Raw genomic sequence first — 24,664 nt, 5'->3', positions numbered from 1 at the left:
TCTGCTCTACAACACTTTCCAGACCCCTGCCATTCACTGTGTAAGCACAAATAGTCTTTTCACTGACTGGATAGCACGCCACAATAAAGCTTTTCAATGTACCTGGGTACACATGACAATAATAAACAAAACTGAAAACTAGAGTCAAACGTGGGCAGGTGGGACTAGCGTAGATGGAGCTGTTGGAATTTCTCTGCTCACTGTCAGCAGAGTGTTTAACAGCACCGGGCCTGCACTCACTGGAGTTTCGAAGGATGAGGGGGGGACCTCATTGAAACTCACTGAATAGTGAAAGGCCTGGATAGAGTAGGTGTTTCCACTAGTGGGAGAGTCTAGGACCAGAGGTCACAGCCTCAGAATCATAGAAACATAGAAAATAGGAGGAGGCCATTCAGCCCTTCAAGCCAGCACCGCCATGCATTGTGATCATGGCTGATCGTCCACAATCAGTAACCCGTGCCTGCCTTCTCCCCATATCCCTTGATTCCACTAGCCCCTAGAGCTCTATCTAACCTTCTCTTAAATCCATCCAGTGATTCGGCCTCCACTGCCCTCTGTGGCAGAGAATTCCACAAATTCACAACTCTCTGGGTGGAAAAGTTTTTTTCCTCGCCTCAGTTTTAAATGGCCTCCCCTTTATTCTTAGACTGTGTGGCCCCTGGTTCTGGACTCACCCAACGTTGGGAACATTTTTCCTGCATCTAGCTTGTCCAGTCCTTTTATAATTTTATATGTCTCTATAAGATCCCATCTCATCCTTCTAAGCTCCAGTGAATACAAGCCTAGTCTTTTCAATCTTTCCTCATATGACAGTCCCGCCATCCCAGGGATCAATCTCGTGAACCTGCGCTGCACTGCCTCAATTACAAGGATGTCCTTCCTCAAATTAGGAGATCAAAACTGTACACAATACTCCAGATGTGGTCTTACCAGGGCCCAATAGGCCACACCCTCTAGTCGACCAGGGCGACTGGGCTTGTATACACTGGAATTTAGAAGGATGAGAGGGGATCTTATCGAAACATATAAGATTATTAAGGGGTTGAACACGTTAGAGGCAGGAAACATGTTCCCAATGTTGGGGGAGTCCAGAACCAGGGACCACAGTTTAAGAATAAGGGGTAGGCCATTTAGAACGGAGATGAGGAAAAACGTTTTCAGTCAGAGAGTTGTGAATCTATGGAATTCTCTGCCTCAGAAGGCAGTGGAGGCCAATTCTCTGAATGCATTCAAGAGAGAGCTAGATAGAGCTCTTAAGGATAGCGGAGTCAGGGGGTATGGGGAGAAGGCAGGAACGGGGTACTGATTGACAATGATCAGCCATGATCACATTGAATGGCGGTGCTTGCTCGAAGGGCCGAATGGCCTACTCCTGCACCTATTGTCTATTGAAGAACCTCTTTAGTCCTACACTGAAATCCTCTCGTTATGAATCAAAGGACGTTCCTTTAGGAAGGAGATGAGGCATTTATTTAGCCAGAGGGTGGTGAATCTGTGGAGTTCTTTGCCACAGACGGCTGTGGAGGCCAAGTCAGTGGATATTTATTCGGTAGAGATAGATTCTTCATTAGTGCGGGTGTCAGGAGTTGTGGGGAGAAGGCAGGAGAATGGGGTTAGGAGGGAGAGATAGATCAGCCATGATTGAATGACGACGTAGACTTGATGGGCCGAATGGCCGAATTCTGCTCCTATCACTTATGAAGCCTGGGCTATGCTGTCATGCAACACCTTTTTCAATCTTCCATCAGTTGATGTCAAGGTGCACCCTATCTCCATTAAACATTTCAGATGCACGTTAGCGCAGCGGTAGAGTTGCTGCTTTACAGCGAATGCAGCGCCGGAGACTCAGGTTCGATCCTGACTACGGGTGCTGCACTGTAAGGAGTTTGTACGTTCTCCCCGTGACCTGCGTGGGTTTTCTCCGAGATCTTCGGTTTCCTCCCACACTCCAAAGACGTACAGGTATGTAGGTTAATTGGCTGGGTAAATGTAAAAAATTGTCCCTAGTGGGTGTAGGATAGTGTTAATGTGCGGGGATCGCTGGGCGGCACGGACTTGGTGGGCCGAAAAGGCCTGTTTCCGGCTGTATATATATGATATGATATGATATGATATGGGAATTTTAAATATTAATAGTTCTTGCATCTCTGGGCACCATGTTACAGGAAATAAATTGTCAAACTTGAAAGGGTTCAAAAAAGATTTACGAGGAAGTTGCCAGGACTGGAGGGTGTGAGCTACAGGGAGAGGTTGAGCAGGCTGGGTCTCTATTCCTTGGAGCGCAGGAGGATGAGGGGAGATCTTGTAGAGGTGTACAAAATCATGAGAGGAATAGATCGGGTAGACGCACAGAGTCTCTTGCCCAGTGTAGGTGAATCGAGGACCAGAGGACATAGGTTCAAGGTGAAGGGGAAAAGATTTAAGAGGAATCCGAGGGGTAACTTTTTCGCACAGAGGGTGGTGGGTGTATGGAACAAGCTGCCAGAGGATGTAGTTGAGGCAGGGACTATCCCATCGTTTAAGAAACAGTTGGACAGGTACATGGATGGGACAGGTTTGGCCAAGGGATATGGACCAAGCGCAGGCAGGTGGGACTAGTGTAGCTGGGAAATTATAGGCCGGTGTGGGCCTGTTTCCAAGCTGTATCACTCTCTGACTCTATCTCCTGTGCTGGAGAGATCGCTTCCTCTGCCGCTCTGGTGTTTAGAAAATGTTCCAGAAACTTCCATCCGCAGACAGGGACTTTGATTTCAAGGCCACTCGCACGCCTCACCCTCCCCTCTCTCCCCTCCGCACCGTCACGTCCCATCACACACACACACTCCCAGGGTCAGGGCCCGACACAGGGTGAAACTCCCTCCCTCCCTCCGCACCGGCCCGTCCCGTCCCATCACACACTCCCGGGGACTCTGTTGTACTTGCATTCTGTGTGTGTGTGTGAATGTGTGTTGTTTCCATACCTTTGCGACTGTGCGATGAATGTGTGTGTTGTGAATGTTCACCTGTTTTGTGCCTGTGAAAGTGTGTTGTGAATGTGTGTGTGATGATAATCTGAATGTTGGCATTGTGTGTGTGTGCATATTTGTGTGTGTCGTACTGTGTGTTGTGATATTGTGTGTGTTGACTTATATGTGCGTGTGTTGTAATATGTGTTGTTTTGTATGTGCGTGTGTGTGCTTGGTAATGTGTGTGCCTGTGTGTGTGGTTGTGCGTGTGTGTGTGTGATTGTGTGGTATAGTGTGTGTGTGGTAGTGTGTGTGTGTGTGGTAATGTGCGTGCATGTGTGTGTGTGGTATAGTGTGTGGTGTGTGTGGTTGTGTGTGTGGTAGTGTGTGTGTGTATGGTAGTGTGTGTGCTTGTGGTAGTGTCTATGTGTGTGGTAGTGTGTGCGTGTGGTAGTGTCTGCGTGTAGTAGTCTGTGTGTGTGTAGGTACGTGCTAGTGTGTGTGCCTGTGTGGTAGTGTGTGTGGTAGTGTGTGTGGTAGTGTGTGTGCCTGTGTGGTAGTGTGTGTGGTAGTGTGTGTGCCTGTGTGGCAGTGTGTGTGGTAGTGTGTGTGCCTGTGTGGTAGTGTGTGTGTGGTTGTGTGTGTGTGTGTGTGGCATAGTGGGTGTGTGTGTGGTATAGTGTGTGTATGGTAGTGTGTGTGTGGTTGTGTGTGGTAGTGTGTGTGCATGTGTGGTAGTGTGTGAGCGTATGTCAGTGTGTGTGTGGCAGTGTGCGTGTGTGTGTGGCAATGTGTGTGCGTATGGTAGTGTGTGTGGTTGTGTGTGTATGGTAGTGTGTGCATATGGCAGCGTGTGTGGTGGTGTGTGTGCGTATGGTAGTGTGTGTGTGTGGTTCTGTGTGTATGGTAGTGTGCATATGGCAGCGTGTATGTGGCAGTGTTCGTGTGTGTGTGGTGGTGTGTGTGCGTATGGTAGTGTGTGTGTGGTTGTGTGTGTATGTGGTAGTGTGTGCATATGGCAGTGTGTGTGTGTGGCAGTGTGCGTGTGTGTGTGGTGGTGTGCGTGTGTGTGTGGTGGTGTGCGTGTGTGTGTGGCAGTGTGTGTGTGTGGCAGTGTGCGTGTGTGTGTGGTGGTGTGCGTGTGTGTGTGGCAGTGTGTGTGTGTGGCAGTGTGCGTGTGTGTGTGGCAGTGTGTGTGTGTGGCAGTGTGCGTGTGTGTGGTGGTGGTGTGCGTGTGTGTGTGTGTTAGTGTGCTGTATTGTGTGGGTGTATGTACATTTTGAATTTGAGTGTATGTGTAAATGTGTCTACCTTTGAGGGGGGACCTCATTGAAACTTCCCGTATAGTGAAAGGCTTGGATAGAGTGGATGTGGAGAGAATGTTTCCACCAGTGGGAGAGTCTGGGACCAGAGGGCACAGCCTCAGAATTAAAGGACGTCCTTTTAGGAAGGAGATGAGAAGGAATTTCTTTAGTCAGAGGGTGGTGAATCTGTGGAATTCTTTGCCACAGACGGCTGTGGAGGCCACAAGTCAGTGGAGATTTATAAAGCAGAGACAGATTCTTGATTAGTGCGGGTGTCAGGGGTTACGGGGAGAAGGCAGGAGGATGGGGTTAGGATGGAGAGTTAGATCGGCCATGATTGAATGGCGGGGTAGACTTGATGGGCCGAATGGCCTAATTCTGTTCTTATCACTACGACCTTATCACTGTCTCGTCCCACGCGTGACCTCTGGCGTGACCTCAGTGGTCCGGTGTCTGGCTGGGGGGGTGCCCTAGCGAGACCTGGGTGGGGTTTAGCCAGGGTGGGGAGGGGGGGGTGGGTGATGTAATGTGCGGCCGCCCATTCACACTCTTCCACTGATGGCTCTCTGGGGTGAGAGCGGGAGGGGAAAGCAAGCCGGCAGCATCTCTGCAGATCAACATAACCAGCAGCGGCCTGCAACGCACTGCCTGCCAGGGAGGGAGGGAGGGAGAGAGAGAGAGAGAGAGAGAGTCAGGTAGGGAGGGTGTGGCTGAGGGAGTGGAGGACTGGGAGGAGAGCAGGAGGTATTCCATCACAGAGAGAGAGAGAGAGGGAGACAAGGTGCCGGAGAGGAGAAAGAGAGAGGGAAGGTGCCGAAGAGGAGAGAGAGACTGAGAGAAAGCGAGAGAGATAGAGAGAGAGAGAGAGAGAGAGAGAGAGAGAGAGAGAGAGAGAGAGAGAGAGAGAGAGAGAGAGACTGGGAGAAGGAGAGAGGCTGTTCCTTCACAGAGGGAGAGAGAGAGAGAGACTGTCAGAGAGAGAGACGAGGAGAGAGGGACTGAGAAAGTGGGACTGGGAAAGAGGTATTCCATCACAGAGAGAGGGAAGGTACCAAAGAGGAGAGAGAGAGAGAGAGAGAGAACGAGAGACTTTGGGAGAGAGACATACAGAGAGTGAGAGCACAGAGTGAGTGACTGGGAGAAGGAGAGGGAGAGGTTAAAATTCGATCAGAGAGAGAGAGAGAGTCAGGTGGGGAAAGTGTGGGAGAGGAGAGAGAGTCTCAGAGAGACAGCGAGAGAGAGAGAAACTGTCCGACGAGGTGAGAGAGAGAGACGAGAAAAAGGACCAGAAAGAAGATAGATGGAGTGAGTGAGATAAATTGAAAGGAGAATGAAAATGCAGAGATAGGGAAAAAGGGAGAGGAGACGGGCGGATGAGGTGAGAGGGAGGTGGGGGACAGGAGAGAGGGATCAAAGGGGGCAGGGAGAGAGGGTTTGTGGGGGGCAGGGGGAGGGTGAGGGGACAGTGAGAGGGGGTCGAGGGGGGCAAGTGAGCGAGAGGTGATCGAGTGTGAGAGGGATTAAGAGGGGGGTCAGTGAGGCGGTGATTGACAGGGACAGTTTGAGGGGCCAGTGAGCAAAGGATTGAGGGGCGGGCAAGTGAGTGAGAGGAATCGAGGGGGGAAGGGAGTGAGATTGAGGGGAGTCGAGAGGGATTGAGGGGCAAGTGAGACGGATTTAGAGGGGCAGTGAGATGGAGAGGTTGAGAGGGAGCAAGTGAGAAGACTTGAGGGGGATAGTGAGGGAGGGAGGGGGGAGTGAGAGAGGGAGAGGCAGGGTCCAGGATTGAGTGGGCAGAGGTGACAACTGTCCCGTATTAGCCGGGACATCCCGTATATTGGGCTAAATTAGTTTGTCCCGTAAGGGTACGCCCTTGTCCCCTATTAGGCCCGGGGGTGGGGGGCGCTGTAGGTCCGGACAGTGTAGGCCCGGGCGCCACCTAAGGGAGGTTGCATAGCAACCCGCCTCCCAGCCTGGGCGGCCGCCATTGGTAGAGCGGGAGCAAGTGGCCGCCTTGGGTGCGGGGCGAGGTGGTGACGTCACCTTGTCCCGTATTTGGGAGCGAGATAGTTGGCACCCCTAGTGGCCATGTAGGCCGGAGCAGTGGGGGGGACAGTAAGTTAGCAGAAACGACCCTCTCACCCCCACACCCCCCGGCCTCCCCCCCCTCTCCCCCCCTCCCCCCGCCCTCCCTCCCTCCCACACCATGTTCAGGCCCCCACCCCCCAATGTGGACATTCCCCGCAACCTAAGCTACATCTCGGGCCTTTACGAGAAGGCGTACCGGGAGGGGGGAGAGGAGGGGGCGGACGAGGAGTCCCGCGGACGATCGGCGGCCCCCCCCTCACCGAGGGACCGGCGGAGGTGGAGGGCCAGCTCGCTGCCGGCGGGGGTGGGCCGGGTCGGCCCAGGCGAGGAGGAAGGTCGGGGCCGTGGGAGGGGCAGGGGGAGAGGGTCCGCGGGACGAGGTCGCAGCCGAAGCCCCAACACCAGGAAGCGGGTGCGGTTCGCCGACTCGCTGGGACTGGAACTGGCAGCCGTGAGGCGCTTCAACTGCTGGCAACCCCCTCGTGTGCCCACCCTCGCCCAGGCACGGGATCATCTGCAGGCCCAGGCCCGGGCTCAGCTACAGGCCCGGGCACAGGTTCAACTACAGGCCCAGGCTCAGCTTCAGTGCCAGGCACGGGATCAACTACAGGCCCAGGCTTTGACACTGCGCAACGCCGGACTAGGCCGCACACCAGGCCCAGGCCCCTGGCTGGAGATGGGGATGGGCGGCAAGGTGAGGGGGAGAGGGGGTGGGTCTGTGTGGGAAGGAATGGGGGAGGGAGGGGGATAAGGGTTGGTGGCGGGGAGGGGGCGGTGGGCGGAGGTAGGGAGGGGAGAGGGGTGGGAGGGAATGAGGGGAGCGGAGGGTGAAAGCGGGGGGGGGGGAGAGGACGGGAGGAAAAGGGTTGGTAGGGGGTGGGCAGAGGGGAGGGAGAGGGAAAATGAGGGAGGTTAGGAGAGAGGGGGTGGAAGAGAAGGGGGGTGGATGGAGGGGAGGGTAAGGGATGAAAAAGCTTCTAGATGAAACGAGATCTATTCCCTCCACAGATGCCGCCTGGCCCGCTGAGTGCTTGGGTTTCCTGTTTTTGTTTCAGATTTCCAGCATCTAGTTTTTTTTACACACTTTTTACGTCAAGGGCTGTTTATTTTGCACGTTTGCATGGGTGTGTGTGTGTAGCCCCACTATTATTTACTTTAGGGGTATAGCACAGAAACAGGCCCTTCGGCCCACCGAGTCCACGCCAACCATCCATCCATCACCCGATCACACAAGTTCTACGTTATTCCAGTGTTACTCATCCACCCTCCTACACATAGAGGGACAATCTTACCGAGGCCAATTAATGTAGAAACCCACATCTGCCTCGCAGCGTCAGCTTCCACTCCCTCATTTTCCTTCTCGATCCTGACTGCGGATGCTGTCTGTGTGTGTGTGTGTGTGTGTGTGGAGTTTGTACGTTCTCCTTGTGACCGCATTTTGTATGTTAATTGGCCTCTGTATATATATTTTTTAATGCCCCTAGCATGTATGGAGTGGATGACAAAGTGGGATAACACAGAACTAGTGCGAATGGATGGTCGATGTGGGCCGAAGGGCCTGTTTCCCTGCTGTATTTCTAAACGAAATAACCAGCTGGTCCCTGCCTTTATTAATAAGTTGAGGAGTTGGGCCGCCCGTTTGCATTTTGTTGAGGGAACGCTGCAGCTGTCTTGATGTGTGAGTGGGAACGTTGATAATTTTGTCAAGAGAAGGCAGCAGCCATTTTGATGTGAACAGTAGCCATTCGTTAATGGAAGTACAGCAGCCATCTTGATGTTTGTGGTGACAGTGACCATTTTGTTGAAGGAAGGTGGTGGTCGTTTTAATACTTGTGAAGGCAGCTAATTTGATGGTATAAGGTGAAGTTCAGAGAGAGTGGCAGCCATTTTGATATGTGCCGTGACAGCAGTCATTATGAGAAGAAAAGATGGCAGCCATTTTGACGTGTACGGTGATGGTGATTATTTTGTGCCAAGAATGTGGCAGCCATTTTGAGATGGAAAGATTGCGCCCATTTTGCTGTGCACAGTGATGGTGGCTATTTTCTTCATTGACAGTTACTAGCCATTGTGAAATGAGTAGTGAATGGCCCATTTGTTGAGGGAAGACGGCGGCCATTAGGATGTGTGCGTGGTGCCATTGGACACTTGGTTGAAGGGTCAGTGGACATTTTCATGTGTGTGCGGTGAAGGCGGCCATTTTAGTTGAGCAAAGATGGTGGCCATTTTGATCTGTGCACGATGACTGCCCATTTGGGTGAGAGAAGACGGTAGCCATTTTGATAGGTATGCAGTAATTAATTTAGTTTAGTTTAGAGATACAGCAGGGAAACAGGCCCTTCGGCTCACACCAACCAGCGATCCCCGCACATGAATACTATCCGACACACTAGGGACAATTTTACAATTACACCAAGCCAATTAACCTATAAACCTGTACGTCTTTGGAATATGGGAGGAAACCAAAGATCTCGGAGAAAACCGACGCAGGTCACGGGGAGAACGTACAAACTCCACACAGACAGCACATGTAGTCAGGATCGAACCAGGGTCTCGGGTAAAGTAAGGCAGTGGCTCTACTGCTGCGCCACCGTGCCTGATGGTGGCCATTTTGTTGAGGGAAGGCGGTGGCCATTTTGATGTGTGCACGGTGTTGGTGGCCGTTTTAGGTATTGTTAAAGCAGAGACTGATGGGTTGTTGATTAGCAAGAGCGTCAAAGGTTACAGGAAGAAGGCAGGAGAATGGGGTTGTAAGGGAAAGATAGATCAGCCACAGTCGAATGGCAGCGTAGACTTGATGGGCTGAATGGCCTAATTTGCTCCAATGTCTTATGTATGGTTGCCAACTGTCCCGTATTAGCCGGGACATCCTGTATTTTGGGCTAAATTGGTTTGTCCCGTACGGGACCGCCCTTGTCCCCTATTAGGCCCGGACGCTGTAGGCCCGGACACTGTAGGTCCGGACAGCGTAGATCTGAACACTGTAGGTCCGGATAGTGTAGGTCCTAACAGTGTAGACCCGGAGGCCCGGGCGCCGCCTAACGGAGGTAGCGTAGCAACCCGCCTCCAGGCCCGGGCGGCCGCCATTGGTGGAGCGGGAGGGAGCACGTGGCCGCTGGCTGGGTGAGGTCGCGTGGGGCGCGGGGCGGTGATGTCACCTTGTCCCTTATTTGGGAGTGAGATAGTTGGCACCCTTAGTCTTATGGGAGGTGCCACAGGACAGGCCCAGCTGGCGAGGGTTCTGGAAATAAGAAGCAAAAACTGCTTGGAAGCACTTAGCCAAGCGTTAATTTTCCAGTTCCGGCAAGCCAATGTTTTAGCTGAAACAGTAACTCTGCTGCAGTCCCTGCAGAGAGGGTGAGACTTCTCAGAAAACCCAGCACTCTGAATGGTGTCTCAGGATTATAGTCGGACAGTGCGGAAACAGGTCCTTCAGCCCATCATGTTCAGGCTGACTAAGATGGCCCATCTGAAAAGTCCCATGAACCCGCGTTTGGCCCATCTCCCTCGAAACCTTTCCCATCCTTGTACCTTTAGACTTTAGATTTACAGCATGAAATAGGCCCTTCGGCCCACCGAGTCCATGCTAACAAGCGATCACCCTGTGCACTAGCAGTATCCTACACACACTAAGGACAATTTACAACTTGCGGAAGCCAACTAACCTACAAACCTCTACGTTTTTGGAGTGTGGGAGGAAACCGAAGCTCCTGGAGAAAACCCACGGAGAGAACGTACAAACTCCGTACAGACAACCCCCCTGGTCAGCATCGAACCTGGGTCTCTCGAGCTGTAACCGCTGTAAGGCAGCAACTCTATCGTTGCGCCACCTCTCAATTATAGTCACAAAGTGCGGAAACAGGCCCTTCAGCCCATCATGTTCCTGCTGTCTAAAATAACCTCTTTAAAAATCCCATTTACCCACAGTTGACTATGAGTGCTGCCTGTACAGGGTTTGCACATTCTCCCTGTGACCTGCATGGGTTTTCCCCTGGTGCTCTGGTTCCAAAGATGGAGTTTTGTAGGTTAATTGGCCTCAGTGAATAGTCCTGAGTGTCCAGGATAGAATTAGTGCGCGTGTGATCGATGGTCGGTACAGACTCGCTCAGTCCGCCTTAATCAACCTGTCCAAATGTCTTTTAAATGTTGTGATAGTCCCCGCCTCAGCTACCTCCTCCAGCAGCTTCGAGATAGACAATAGGTGCAGGAGGAGGCCATTCGGCCCTTTGAGCCAGCACTGCCATTCAATGTGATCATGGCTGATCATTCTCAATCAGTACACCGCTCCTGCCTTCTCCCCGTACCCCCTGACTCCGCTATCCTTAAGAGCTCTATCTAGCTCTCTCTTGAATCCATTCAGAGAATTGGCCTCCACTGCCTTCTGAGGCAGAGAATTCCACAGATTCACAACTCTGTGACTGAAAAAGTTTTTCCTCATCTCAGTTCTAAATGGCCTACCCCTTATTCTTAAACTGTGACCCCTGGTTCTGGACTCCCCCAACATTGGGAACATGTTTCCTGCCTCTAACGTGTCCAACCCCTTAATAATCTTATACGTTTCGATAAGGTAGCTCCTTCCTTGACTCCACCCAAGGACCCTGACAGTCCTTTCAGGTGAGGCAGAGGTTCACTTGCACCTCCTCCAACCTCATCTACTGTATCCGCTGTTCCAGGTGTGGACCTCTATATATCAGCAAGACCAAGAGCCGGCTCGGCCATCGTTTCGCTGAACACCTCCGCCCGGTCCGCCTGAACCTACCTGATCTCCCGGTTGCCAAACACTTTAATTCCCACACTGACCTTTCTGTCCTGGGCCTCCTCCATTCTCAGAGTGAGGCCCAACGCAAATTGGAGGAACAGCACCTCATATTTCGCTTGGGCTGCTTAAAAACCAAGGGGAAGACAGACACAAAATGCCGGAGTAACTCAGCGGGACAGACAACATCTCCGGAGAGAAGGAATAGGTGACGTTTCGGGTCGAGACCCTTCTTCAGACTAGAGTCAGGGTCTGGTCTAGCCTTCTCCACAGTCAGAGTGAGGCCCAGCGCAAATTGGAGGAACAGCACCTCATAGTTCACTTGGGCAGCTTACACCCCAGCGGTGTGAACACTGACGTCTCTAACTTCAAGTAGCCCATGCTTTCCCTGTCTCTCCATCCCCTCAGTGAAGAAAGCCAATGGAATGTTGGCCTTCATAACAAGAGGAGTTGAGTATAGGAGCAAAGAGGTCCTTCTGCAGTTTTACAGGGCCCTAGTGAGACCGCACCTGGAGTACTGTGTGCAGTTGTACAGGGCCCTAGTGAGACTGCACCTGGAGTACTGTGTGCAGTTTTGGTCTCCAAATTTTTGGAAGGATATTCTTGCTATTGAGGGCGTGCAGCGTAGGTTTACTAGGTTAATTCCCGGAATGGCTGGACTGTCATATGTTGAAAGACTGGAGTGACTAGGCTTGTATACACTGGAATTTAGAAGGATGAGAGGAGATCTTATCGAAACGTATAAGATTATTAAGGGGTTGGACACGTTAGAGGCAGGAAACATGTTCCCAATGTTGGGGGAGTCCAGAACAAGAGGCCGCAGTTTAAGAATAAAGGGTAGGCCATTTAGAACTGAGATGAGGAAAAACTTTTTCAGTCTGAGAGTTGTGAATCTGTGGAATTCTCTGCCTCAGAAGGCAGTGGAGGCCAATTCTCTGAATGCATTCAAGAGAGAACTAGATAGAGCTCTTAAGGATAGCGGAGTCAGGGGGTATGGGGAGAAGGCAGGAACGGGGTACTGATTGAGAATGATCAGCCATGATCACATTGAATGGTGGTGCTGGCTCGCAGGGGCCGAATGGCCTCCTCCTGCACCTATTGTCTATTGTCCCCCTTCCCAGTTCTCCGACCAGTCTTCCTGTCTCCGACTACATTTTATCTCTGTACCGCCCACTCCCCTGACATCAGAAATATGAGATGCTGCTCCTCCACCCTCATCTATTGTATCCGCTGTACCCGAAGTCAACTTCTCTACATCGGCGAGACCAAGCGCAGGCTCGGCGATCGTTTCGCTCAACACCTTCGCTCAGTCCGCCTTAACCAACCTGATCTCCCGGTGGCGCAGCACTTCAACTCCCCCTCCCATTCCCAATCTGACCTTTCTGTCTGGGCCTCCTCCACTGTCAGAGTGAGGCCCAGCGCAAATTGGAGGAACAGCACCTCATATTTCGCTTGGGCAGTTTACACCCCAACGGTATGAACATTGACTTCTCTAACTTCAGATAGTTCCTCTGTCCCTCTCTTTCCCCTCCCCCTTCCCCGTTCTCCCACTCGTCTTCCTGTCTCCTACTACATCCTTTCTTTGTCCTGCCCCCTTCCCTGACATCAGTCTGAAGAAGGGTCTCGACCCGAAACGTCACCCATTCCCTCTCTCCAGAGATGCTGCCTGACCCGCTGAGTTACTCCAGCATTTTGTGTCTATCTTCGGTGTAAATCAGCATCTGCAGTTCGTTCCTGCACACCATCATGACATCTACGTTGATGTCAAAGGTTTTTTAATAAATTGCAGTCATATATACACCAGAGCAGCGAAGGAAATGCGGAGAGTACAGGATATGCTGGAACTATTAATATTTTAAAACCCCAGATCGATAGGCTTTTTTTTTTCCTGCCAATAAATAGTTTTATGGGACCTGGAGCCAAACAGAATTTTGAAAGAGGCCGTAAACAGTCAGGAAATCTTCGCAAAGGCTCCTGAATCTCAATGGCCCTCACTTCCCTGCCCCTGGGAGTGTGTGTGTGTGTGTGTGATGGGCCGGTGCGGAGTTTGTACGTTCTCTCTCCCAGTGAATCTCCATCCCCTCCTCCCTTGGAGAGTGTGGGTGAGGGGCAGAGCCGAGGGGAGTTGACGGAAATGCAGGGAGAATGAAACGGGGTCCGAGTCGGGTTTGGTGCTCATGGCCAGCATGCACTGTGCGGGCCGAAAGGCCTGTTTCCCCTGCTGTGTCACTCAGTCAATAGTGGGATTGATGTGTCTTTGATGTATATGGATGGTAGGGAGGGCTAGCAGGGAGGTTGTGGGCCGAATGGCTGGTTCTGACTCCCTCCCGCCCCCAGGTCCCTGTGCACCGGGGTAGCAGGGTGGCTGTGGGCTGAATGGCCTGGTCCTGACTCCCACTCCCCCTCCCTTTCCCCAGGGCCTTGTGCAGTCGGATTGATGTAAGGGGGTTAGCAGGAAGAATGTGGGCCGAATGGCCTGCTACTGACTCTTCCTGGGAGTCCGTGCAGAGGGGTTGGTGTAATTTTGATATAAATGGCTAGTGGGAGGGCTGGCAGGGAGGTTGTGGGCTGAAGGGCCTGTTTCTGACTTCTGTCCCCAGGGCTCTGTGCAGTGAGGTTGATGTAAGGGGCTAGCAGGGAGGCTGTGGGCTGAATGGCCTATTTCTGACCCTCTCTCTCGCCAGGGCTCTGTGCAGTGTTGATGTAAGGGGCTAGCAGAGAGGTTGTGGGCTGAAGGGCCTGGTTCCGACTCCCTCTCTCCCCAGGGCTCTGCACAGTGTTGATGTAAGGGGCTAGCAGGAAAGCTGTGCGGTGAAGGGCCTGTTTATGACCCTCTCTCGCCAGGGCTCTGTGCAGTGTTGATGTAAGGGGCTAGCAGGGAGGCTGTGGGCTGAAGGGCCTGGATCCGACTCCCTCTGTCCCCAGGGCACTGTGCAGTGAGGTTGATGTAAGGGGCTAGCAGGGAGGCTGTGGGCTGAATGGACTGTTTCTGACCCTCTCTCTTGCCAGGGCTCTGTGCAGTAAGGTTGATGTAAGGGGCTAGCAGGGAGGCTGTGGGGTGAAGGGCCTAGTTCCAACTCCCTCTCTCCCCAGGGATCTGTGTAGTAAGGTTGTTGTATGGGGCCAGTAGGGAGGCTGTGGGCCGAATGGCCTGTTTCTAACCCTCTCTCCCCAGGGCTCTGCAATGAGGTTGATGTAAGGGGCTAGCATGGAAGCTGTGGGTTGAATGGCCTGTTTCTAACTCCCTGCCTCCTCAGCACTCTGTTCAGTAAGGTTGATGTAAGGGGGCAGCAGGGAGGTTGTGGGCTGAAGGGCCTGTTTCTGACCCTCTCTCCCCAGGGTTCTGTGCAATGAGGTTGATGTAAGGGGCTAGCAGGGAGGCTGTGGGCTGAAGGGCCTGTTTCTGACCCTCTCTCTCGCCAGGGCTCTGTGCTGTGTTGATGTAAGGGACTAGCAGGGAGGTTGTGGGGTGAAGGGCCTGGTTCCAACTCCCTCTCTCCCCAGCGCTCTGTGCAGTGGGGTTGATGTAAGGGGCTAGCAGGGAAGCTGTGGGCTGAAGGGCCTGTTTATGACCCCTCCCCCCCAGTGCTCTGTACAGTGAGGTTGATGTAAGGGGCTAGCAAGGAGGTTGTGGGCTGAAGGGCCTGTTTATAACCCTCTCTCGTCAGGGCTCTGTACAGTGGGGTTGATGTAAGGGGCTAGCAGGGAAGCTGTGGGCTGAAGGGCCTGTTTATAACCCTCTCTTCTCCCAGCGCTCTGTACAGTGAGGTTGATGTAAGGGGCTAACGGGGAGGTTGTGGGCTGAAGGGCCTGGTTATGACCCTCTCTCCCCCCAGCGCTCTGTACAGTGAGGTTGATGTAAGGGGCTAGCATGGAGGCTGTGGGCTGAAGGGCCTGGTTCTGACCCCCTTCTCTCCCCAGGGCTCTGTAGTAAGGTTGATGTAAGGGGCTAGCAGGGAGGCTGTGGGCTGAAGGGCCTGTTTCTGACCTCCCCCCCCCCTTCTCTCTGCAGGACTGCGGGCAGCATCCATGGAGGCTGGAGCCGGCCTTTGCCAACCCGCTGGGGCAGCCGGGCTTTGCCGAGCGGCTTCGGCGAGACAAGGTTTGCCTGGAGGGGCTGTCGGTGGAGGGCGCCCGGGTGCGGGGCACGGTGCGGGTGCTGAACGTGGCCTTCACCAAGGAGGTGTGGGTGCGGCACACCTCGGACAGCTGGCTCTCCCACACCGACACGCCGGCTCGGTTCATCCCCGGCTCCGCTGACCGGCACGCCGACCGCTTCGCCTTCGAGCTTCAGCGCCCCGCCGCCGCGGGCACCTGCGGGCTCCAGCTCGCTCTCCGGTTCACCACCGGCCCGCACAGCTACTGGGACAACAACGGCGGCACAAACTACCGGCTACGGGCAGTGGCCTCGGCAGCGCCCCCCAAGCCCGCTCCACCCCCCGCACCCTCCCCACCCCCAGAGCACTGCGGCCCCAGCTGGATCCACTTCATATAGGAGCAAGGAGGTCCTTCTGCAGTTATACCGGGCCCACGGTGAGACCACACCTGGTGTATTGCGTGTAGGTTTGCTCTCCTAATCTGAGGAAGGACGTCGTTGCTATTGAGGCAGCGCAGCGTAGGTTCACCAGGTTAATCACCGGGATGGCGGGACTGTCGCATGAGGAAAGACTGGGCTTTCATTCACTGGAGTTTTGAAGGACGAGAGGGGATCTTGTACAGACGTATAAAATTATTAAAAGGACTGGACAAGCCAGATGCAGGGAAAATGTTCCCAATGTTGGGGGAGTCCAGAACCAGGGGCCACACAGTCTAAAAATTATAGGGGAGGCCATTTAAAACCGAGATGAGAAAAAAACTTTTTCACCCAGAGAGTTGTGAGTTTGTGGAATTCACTGCCACAGAGGGCAGTGGAGGCCGATTCACTGGATGGATTTCAAAAGAGAGTTGGATAGAGCTCTAGGGGCTAGTGGAATCAAGGGGTACGGGGAGAAGGCAGGCACGGGGTACTGATTGTGGACGATCAATCATGATCACAATGAATGGCGGTGCTGGCTCGAAAGGCCGAATGACCTCCTCCTGCATCTACTTTCTATGTTTCTATATGACACCCACCCCCACCCTGGGGCCAGCCCAGCGATCCCTGCCCTCAGCACCTTCCCCACGAGAGGCTCTCCCAGTGGGTGAGGATGGAGTGTTGTCCAATGGGTGAGGCGATGGGGCCAGGCTCTCTCAGTGCGAGGTGGATTTTGGGTGGTGAGTGGTTGGGATCCAGGTTCTCCCAGTGGGTGAGGCGATGGGTTCCACCCTTTCACAGTGCGTGAGGGGTTTTGGGTGAGGCGATGGGACACGTGTCTCCCAGTGGGTGGGGGGCTAGGGTTGTGTCACCCAATGGGTGAGGCGATAGAACATGTGTCTCCCAGTGGGTGGGGGGCTAGGGTTGTGTCACCCAATGGGTGAGGCGACGGGACAAGTGTCTCCCAGTGGGTGGGGGGTTCAGATTCCAGCCACTCCCAATGGGTGAGGCAATAGGTCAAGGCTCTCCCAGTGGGTGGGGGTTTGGGTTCTGGGCTCTCCCACTGGGTGTGCCAACACATCGAGGCTCTCGCAATGGGTGAGGCTTTGGGTCAAATATCTCCCAGTATCGGGAGAGGGAATTTGGATTCCGGGCTCTCCCACTGGGCGAGGCGATGGGACAAAGTTCTCCCAGTGGGCGAGCGGCCGGCTGGATGCACTTTGTAAGTGATAGGGGCAGAATTAGGCCATTCAGCCCATCTAGTCTACTCCGCCATTCAATCACGGCTGATCTATCTCTCCCTCCTAACCCCATTCTCCTGCCTTAACCCCTGACACCCGTACTAATCAACAATCTATCTATCTCTGCCTTAAATATATCCACTGACTTGTGGCCTCCACAGCCGTCTGTGGCAAAGAATTCCTCAGATTCTCCACCCTCTGACTAAAGAAATTCCTCCTCATCTCCTTCCTAAAGGAGCGTACTTTAATTCTGTGGCTGTGACCTCTGGTCCTAGACTCTCCCACTGGTGGAAACATCCTCTACACATCCACTCTATCCAAGCCTTTCACTATTCGAGGGAACCTGGGTGGGGGGGAGGCAGGGGGCAATGGTCTAGAGAGAGAGAGAGGGGGGGGTGGAGAGGGTGGGTGGAGAGAGAGGGTTGGAGGCGTGGTGGAGTAGAGGGGACTCCAGGGGTGGGGGAGAGGGGATAACAGAGAGGAGATCCAGAGGGAGGGGGGGGGGGTCGTTGGAGAGTTCCCAAGGGCAGGGGAGGTGGGTCCACAGGCCTCTCACCCCCAGACCAGAACGATGGCCCGGACCACCCACCCCACATCTCCCGACTCTCCCGCCCCTCTTCCCCACCGCGCCGTCTCTCCCGGGTTCCGGCGTCTGGACCCACAGGCGCTTGACAGGAAAATGGGAACTGAAAGAGGCCTGGAACAAAACCCAAAGTGCTGGAGGAACTCTGCGGGTCGGGCAGCGTCCGTGGAGGGAATTGGACAGAGGCCGGAACTCATCACGTTCCCATGGGGTTATCTGTCCCTATTGTAAACGTCAAGGATCACAGAGCTGCCGTGTGTACAAGTGCTCTACGATACAAAGACTATCTAGCTCGCCCCGTATCTACAGAGGACTCATTCAAGTCTTACATTTGATCATGGGCGGCGCAGCGGGTAGTGCCACTGCCTCACTGTGCCAGAGACCTGGGTCCCATCCTGACCTCTGTGTGTGTGTGTGTGGGTGGAGTTTGCACGTTCTCCCCGTGAGTCTGAAGAAGGGTCTTGACCCTAAATGTCACCCGTTCCGTTTCTCCAGAGACGCTGCCTGCCCCCGCTGAGTGACCCCAGCATTTTGTATCTTATTTCCCTGAGACCGCGTGGGTTTCCTCCGGGTGCACCGGTCTCCACCCGCGTCCCAAAGACGTGCCCGGCGAGGGTGTGTAGGTTAATTAGACCTCTGTAAATTTCCCCGGGTGTGTAAGGGAGTGCGTGCAAAAGTGGGATAACATGGAACAAAGTGTGGACGGGTGTTCCATGGTCAATAGACAATAGGCGCAGGAGGAGACCATTCGGCCCTTCGAGCCCGCACTGCCATTCAATGTGATCATGGCTGATCATTCTCAATCAGTCATGGTCGGTGTGAACTCGGTGGGCCAAAGGGCCTGTCTCCGTGCTGTATCTCTCGTGTGAACGGGTGATTGCTGGCCTGCGTGGTCTCAGTGGGCCGAAGGGCATCTTTTCCTGCTGTATCTCTAAACTAATCACAGATTTGGGATTGGACCGTGTTAATTCACATTCTGTTGTCTGTGTGGATCATCCAACACATCGATGGCCGGGAATTTAAAGCTGCTAATCTTCCTCATGTTGGCTCAGGTATACATTGGAATAAAACGCACTGGGACTGGTGTAAATTCTGAAATTCATAACTGGTCAGGTGTGCATTCAGTTAAAGAAATCGGGGGCTAGGTCTCACCACGGCCTGGCTCAGCGTTTCCAACGTACAAGAGTTCGAGAGGCTGCAGAGTGGTGGACTAATGGCATGTTGACCTTCACGACCAGAGGATTTGAGTACAGGAGTAAAGAGGTCCTTCTGCAGTTGTACAGGGCCCTGGTGAGACCACATCTGGAGTAGCATGTGCAGTTTTTGGTCTCCCAACTTGAGGAAGGACATCCTTGCTACTGAGGCAGTGCAGCGTAGGTTCACGAGGTTAATCCCCGGGATGGTGGGACTGTCATATGAGGAAAGATGGGAAAGACTGGGCTTTGTATTCACTGGAATTTAGAAGGATGAGAGGGGATCTTATAGAAACGTATAAAATTATAAAAGGACTGGACAAGCTAGATGCAGGAAAAATGTTCCCAATGTTGGGGGAGTGCTGAACCAGGGGCCACATAGTCTAAGAATAAAGGTGAGGGCATTTAAAACAGATGCGAGAAAAAAATTCACCCAGTTGTGAATTTGTGGAATTCTCTGCCACAGAGGGCAGTGGAGGCCAATTCACTAGATGAATTTAAAAGAGAGTTAGATAGAGCTCTAGGGGTTAACGGAATCAAGGGATATGGGGAGAAGGCAGGCACGGGTTACTGATTGTGGATGATCAGCCACGCTCACAATGAATGGCGGTGCTGGCTCGAAGGGCCAAATGGCCTCCTCCTGCACCTATTTTCCATGTTTTCTATGACTATGCTACTGACAGGTTTAGGCTGACAAGCCTCAAGTCCCCACACCGAAGATAGACACAAAATGTTGGAGTAATTCAGCAGGTCAGGCAGCATCTCAGGAGAGAAGGAATGGGTGACGTTTCGGGTCGAGACCCTTCTTCAGACTGATGTCGGGGGGGCGGGACAAAGGAAGGATATAGGTGGAGACAGGAAGATAGAGGGAGATCTGGGAAGGAGGAGGGGAAGAGAGGGACAGAGGAACTATCTAAAGTTGGAGAAGTCAATGTTCATACCACCGGGCTGCAAACTGCCCAGGCGAAATATGAGGTGCTGTTCCTCCAATTTCCAGTGGGCCTCACTATGGCACTGGAGGAGGCCCATGACAGAAATGTCAGACTGGGAATGGGAGGTGAAGTGCTCAGCCACCGGGAGATCAGTTTGGCCGACGCGGACCGAGCGCAGGTGTTGAGCGAAGCTTGGTCTCGCCGATGTAAATAAGTTGGCATCTGGAGCAGCGGATGCAATAGGTGAGGTTGGAGGAGGTGCAGGAGAGAAGGAATGGTTGGCATTTCTGGGGCCACACCACCAGGTTCAGGAAGTTACTTTCCTATAACCAAGGCGGGTGGTGCAGCGGGTGGAGCTGCTGCCTCCCAGCGCAAGAGACCCGGGTTCGACCCTGACCTTCGGTGCTGCCTGGATGGAGTTTGTACGTTCCCCCCGTAGGTTTGCTCCGGGTGCTCCGGTTTCCTCCCACACTCCAAAGCCATGTCCCTGTGGGTTTGTCCATTACTGACCCCCCCTGTAAACTGCCCCCAAAGTGTCGGGGGAGTGGATGAGCAAGTGGGAACAGCAGAGAACTCGTGTGAATGGGTGAAGGATGGTCGACGTGGACTCCGGGGGTCTGAGGTCCTGTTTCCCTCCATCAATGAACTCCACAGCGATCAGTGGGACTTGGGAAGCGTGGCTGTACACACATGCCAGTCTGCGCTGAAGTAGAAGATGATTCCCAGGAGTTAACATCACCAACAACTCCTGTACTGGAGCAACGACCAAGAACGCACACCGATGCGTCTACGTCCTTGGAAGGCACAGGCACTTCGGCAGGTCCCCTGCAACTCTCACCAACTTCTACTGATGCGCCACAGAAAGCATTTCCTTGGGATGCATCAGTTTGGTTTGGGAACAGCTCCATCCAAGACCGCAGGAAATGACAGAGAAATGTGGACGCAGCCCCGGGCAAACCAACCTCCCATCTATTGACTCCATGTATACCAAGGCCAGCAGCATAATCAAGGACGAGCCGCACCCCGACCACTCCCTCTTCTCCCCTCTCCCATCGGGGCAAAAGTGTGAAAACGCGCACCTGCAGATTCAGGGACAATTTCTTCCCAGCTGTTAATCAAGCAACTGAACCATCCTACCACAACCAGAGAGTGGTCCTGACCACCCATCTACCTCACTGGAGACCCTCGGACTATCCTTGATCGGACTTTGCTGGCTTTACCTTGCACTAAACGTTATTGCCTTGCCATGTGTCTGTACACTGTGAACGGCTCAATTGTAATCACGTATTGTCTTTCCGCCGGCTTGGTTAGCACGCAACAAAAGCTGTTCACTGTACCTCGGTACACGTGACAATCAATGAAATTGCCGCACGGTTAGAGGACAAGAAGTCTCCGGTCACGAACAGCCTCTTCAGAGGTGTGGAAGGGCTTTGGTACCTGCTGCACGCAAGTCTGGACTGGACAGCATGCAGAACGAGCGTTTCACAGTATCACTGTGCACCTCTTCAATAAACTAACTAACGGGACATTTCCACGACTATATTTTTAATATTGTTTTTTCAAGGCAGAGGGGAAGGCTAGCAAATCTGTGGAATCCATTGCCACAGAAGGTGGTGGGAGCCAAGACAGTGGGATGTTTTTAAGGCAGAGATAGATAGATTCTTGATTAGTACGGGTGTCAAGGGTTATGGGTAGAAGGCAGGGGAATGGGTTAGAAGAGAGACACAGATCAGACCGCACCTTAGATTTAGATTTTTTAGATTTAGAGACACAGCGCGGAAACAGGCCCTTCGGCCCACCGGGTCGGCGCCGCCCAGCGATCCCCGCACATTAACACTATCCTACACACACACGAGGGACAATTTTTACATTTACCCAGTCAATTAACCTACAAACCTGTACGTCTTTGGAGTGTGGGAGGAAACCGAAGATCTCGGAATAAACCCACGCAGGTCACGGTTAATTCCCGGAATGGCGGGACTGTCATATGTTGAAAGACTGGAGCGACTAGGCTTGTATACACTGGAAATTAGAAGGATGAGAGGGGATCTTATTGAAACATATAAGATTATTAAGGGATTTGACACGCTAGAGGCAGGAAACATGTTCCCAATGTTGGGGGAGTCCAGAACCAGGAGCCACAGTTTAAGAATAAAGGGTAGGCCATTTAGAACTGAGATGAGGAAGAACTTTTTCACTCAGAGAGGTGTAAATCTGTGGAATTCTCTGCCTCAGAAGGCAGTGGAGGCCAATTCTCTGGATGCTTTCAAGAGAGAGTTAGATAGAGCTATTAATGATAGTGGAGTCAGGGGGTATGGGGAGAAGGCAGGAATGGGGTACTGATTGACAATGATCAGCCATGATCACATTGAATGGCGGTGCTGGCTTGAAGGGCCCAATGGCCTCCTCCTGCACCTATTGTCTGTTGATTGAATGGCGGAGTAAACTTGATGGACTAAATGGCCTACTTCTGCTCCTATCACTTCTAGAGTCATACAGTGTTGAAACAGGCCCTTCGGCCCATCTTGTCCATACCAGTCAACGTGTCCCACCTGTCTGCGTTTGGCCCAAATCCCTCCAAACCTGTCCTATCTATGTACCTGTCTAACTGTTTCTTAAATGCTGGGATAGTCCCAGCCTCAACTACCTCCTCTGGCAGCTCGTTCCATACACCCACCACCCTTTGTGCGAAAAAGTTACCCCTCAGATTCTTATTAAATCCTTTCCCCTTCACCTGGAACCTATGTCCTTTGGTCCTGGATTCCCATACTCTGGGCAAGACACAGTGCATCTACTCGACCTATTCCTCTCATGATTTTACACATCATGTTTATAGTTATTAAGGCAGATATTTTTAATGCAGAGATAAATAGATTCTTGATTAGTACGGGTGTCAGGGTGCCAGGGGAGAATGGGGTTGAGAGGGGAAAGTCAGATCAGCCACGACTGGATGGCAGAGTAGGCCGAATGGCCTAATTCTGTCGTGATCACTAATGTATCAGGTGAGCAATGGAACAAGGGCAGCAACACAGAGGTGCAGCGGGTAGAGCCGCTGCCTCACAGCGTCACAAGCCTGGGTTCCATCCCGACCTCGGGTACTGTCTGCGTGGAGTTTGCACGTTGTCCCTGTGATCGCGTGGGTTTCGTCCGGATTCGTCCCACATCCCAATGACGTGCGGGTCTGTAGTTTAGTTTAGAGATAGCGCGGAAACAGGCCCTTCGGCCCACCGGGTCCGTGCCGACCAGCGATCCCCGCACATTAATAGACAATAGGTGCAGGAGGAGGCCATTCGGCCCTTCGAGCCTGTACGCATCGCCAATCAATGTGATCATGGCTGATCATTCTCAATCAGTACCCCGTTCCTGCCTTCTCCCCATACCCCCTGACTCCGCTATCCTTAAGAGCTCTATCTAGCTCTCTCTTGAATGCATTCAGAGAATTGGCCTCCACTGCCTTCTGAGGCTGAGAATTCCACAGATTCACAACTCTCTGACTGAAAAAGTTTTTCCTCATCTCAGTTCTAAATGGCCTATCCCTTATTCTTAAACTGTGGCCCCTGGTTCTGGACGCCCCCAACATTGGGAACATGTTTCCTGCCTCTAACGTGTCCAACCCCTTAATAATCTTATACGTTTCGATAAGATCCCCTCTCATCCTTCTAAATTCTAGTGTATACAAGCCTAGTCGCTCCGGTCTTTCAACATACGACAGTCCCGCCATTCCGGGAATTAACCTAGTAAACCTACGCTGCACGCCCTCAATAGCAAGAATTAACACTATCCTTACACACACTAGGGCCAATTTTTATATTTACCAAGTCAATTAACCTACAAACCTGCACGCCTTTGGAGGGTGGGAGGAAACCGAAGATCTCGGAGAAAACCCACGCAGGTCACGGGGAGAACGTACAAACCTCCGTATAGACAGCTTTAACCTGTGGTTGGGATTGAACCTGGGTCTCTGGCGCTGCAAGTGTTGTAAGGTAGCAATTCTACCGCTGCACCACCTGTAGGTTAATTGTACCTCATGTTAGAACTGATAGATGTATATAATATTACGATAGGAACAGAATGGGCAGACAGTCAGAAGGGGAAATTTCAAGGACTAGAGGGCATAGCTTTAAGGTGAGAGGGGGCAACGTTTAAAGGAGATGTGAGGGGCAAGCTTTTTTCTTACACAGAGGGTGGTGGGGGCCTGGGGCAGGGGTGGAGGCAGATACGATAGTGGCGTTTAAGAGGCTTTTCGAAAGGCACATGGATACATATGGATGATGTTGTAGACTGAAGACTTGAGTCTGAAGAAGGGTTCTGACCAGAAACATCACCCATCGTTTTTCTCCAGAGATGCTGCCTGACCTGAGTTACTCCAGCACTTTATGTCAATAGACAATAGGTGCAGGAGGAGGCCATTCGGCCCTTCAAGCCAGCACCACCATTCAATGTGATCATGGCTGATCATTCTCAATCAGTACCCCGTTTCTGCCTTCTCCCCATACCCCCTGACTCCGCTATCCTTCAGAGCTCTATCTATCTCTCTCTTGAATGCATTCAGAGAATTGGCCTCCACTGCCTTCTGAGGCAGAGAATTCCACAGATTCACAACTCTCTGACTGAAAAGGTTTTTCCTCATCTCCGTTCTAAATGGCCGACCCCTTATTCTTAAACTGTGGCCCCTGGTTCTGGACTCCCCCAACATTGGGAACATGTTTCCTGCCTCTAACGTGTCCAACCCCTTAATAATCCTATATGTCGTTCTTCATCATGAACCAGCACCTGCAGCTCTTATCTACAGGGGTTTGTAGGTTAATTGCCCCTAGTGCGCAGGGAGTGGATGAGAAAGTGGGATAACATATTTCACACAATGCTGGAGTAACTCAGCAGGTCAGGCAGCATCTCGGGAGAGAAGGATTGGGTGACGTTTCGGGTTGAGACCCTTCTTCGGATGGCCTACGCCTGCACCTATTTTCTCTGAGGGAAAGATAGATCAGCCATGATTGAATGGAGGTTTAGACGATGGGACGAATGGCCTAATTCTGCTCCTATCACTTTAGAACTTATGAAGATCCATGCTTTAGTTTTGTATGTGGTTTGATTTGTGGTAGAGGTATA

At 52.6% G+C, this 24,664-nt stretch overlaps 1 protein-coding gene across 1 annotated transcript; it reads left to right on the top strand.

Annotated features, from left to right (window-relative positions):
- Positions 1 to 6,026: 6,026 nt before the first annotated feature.
- Positions 6,027 to 17,208, top strand: LOC144601066 (protein phosphatase 1 regulatory subunit 3E-like). The gene is made up of 2 exons (XM_078412997.1): positions 6,027 to 7,031; positions 15,106 to 17,208. The coding sequence occupies exons 1-2, from the start codon at positions 6,456 to 6,458 to the stop codon at positions 15,586 to 15,588; spliced, it is 1,059 nt and encodes a 352-aa protein (XP_078269123.1). The 5' UTR covers positions 6,027 to 6,455; the 3' UTR covers positions 15,589 to 17,208.
- The last annotated feature ends 7,456 nt before the right edge of the window (positions 17,209 to 24,664 follow it).

The sequence above is a fragment of the Rhinoraja longicauda genome, chromosome 16 (genome assembly GCF_053455715.1).
Source record: "Rhinoraja longicauda isolate Sanriku21f chromosome 16, sRhiLon1.1, whole genome shotgun sequence".
Taxonomy (NCBI): domain Eukaryota; kingdom Metazoa; phylum Chordata; class Chondrichthyes; order Rajiformes; family Arhynchobatidae; genus Rhinoraja; species Rhinoraja longicauda.
The sequence above is the reverse complement of the archived record's forward strand: the minus strand, read 5'-3'. Positions and strand labels throughout refer to the sequence as shown.

What these genes read in the sequence shown, in the direction of transcription:
- LOC144601066 (XM_078412997.1), top strand. Translation starts at nt 6,456, where the DNA reads ATGTTCAGGCCCCCACCCCCCAATGTGGACATTCCCCGCAACCTAAGC. An exon ending in AGATGGGGATGGGCGGCAAG is followed by an intron (nt 7,032 to 15,105) that starts GTGAGGGGGAGA and finishes TTCTCTCTGCAG; the next exon opens with GACTGCGGGCAGCATCCATG.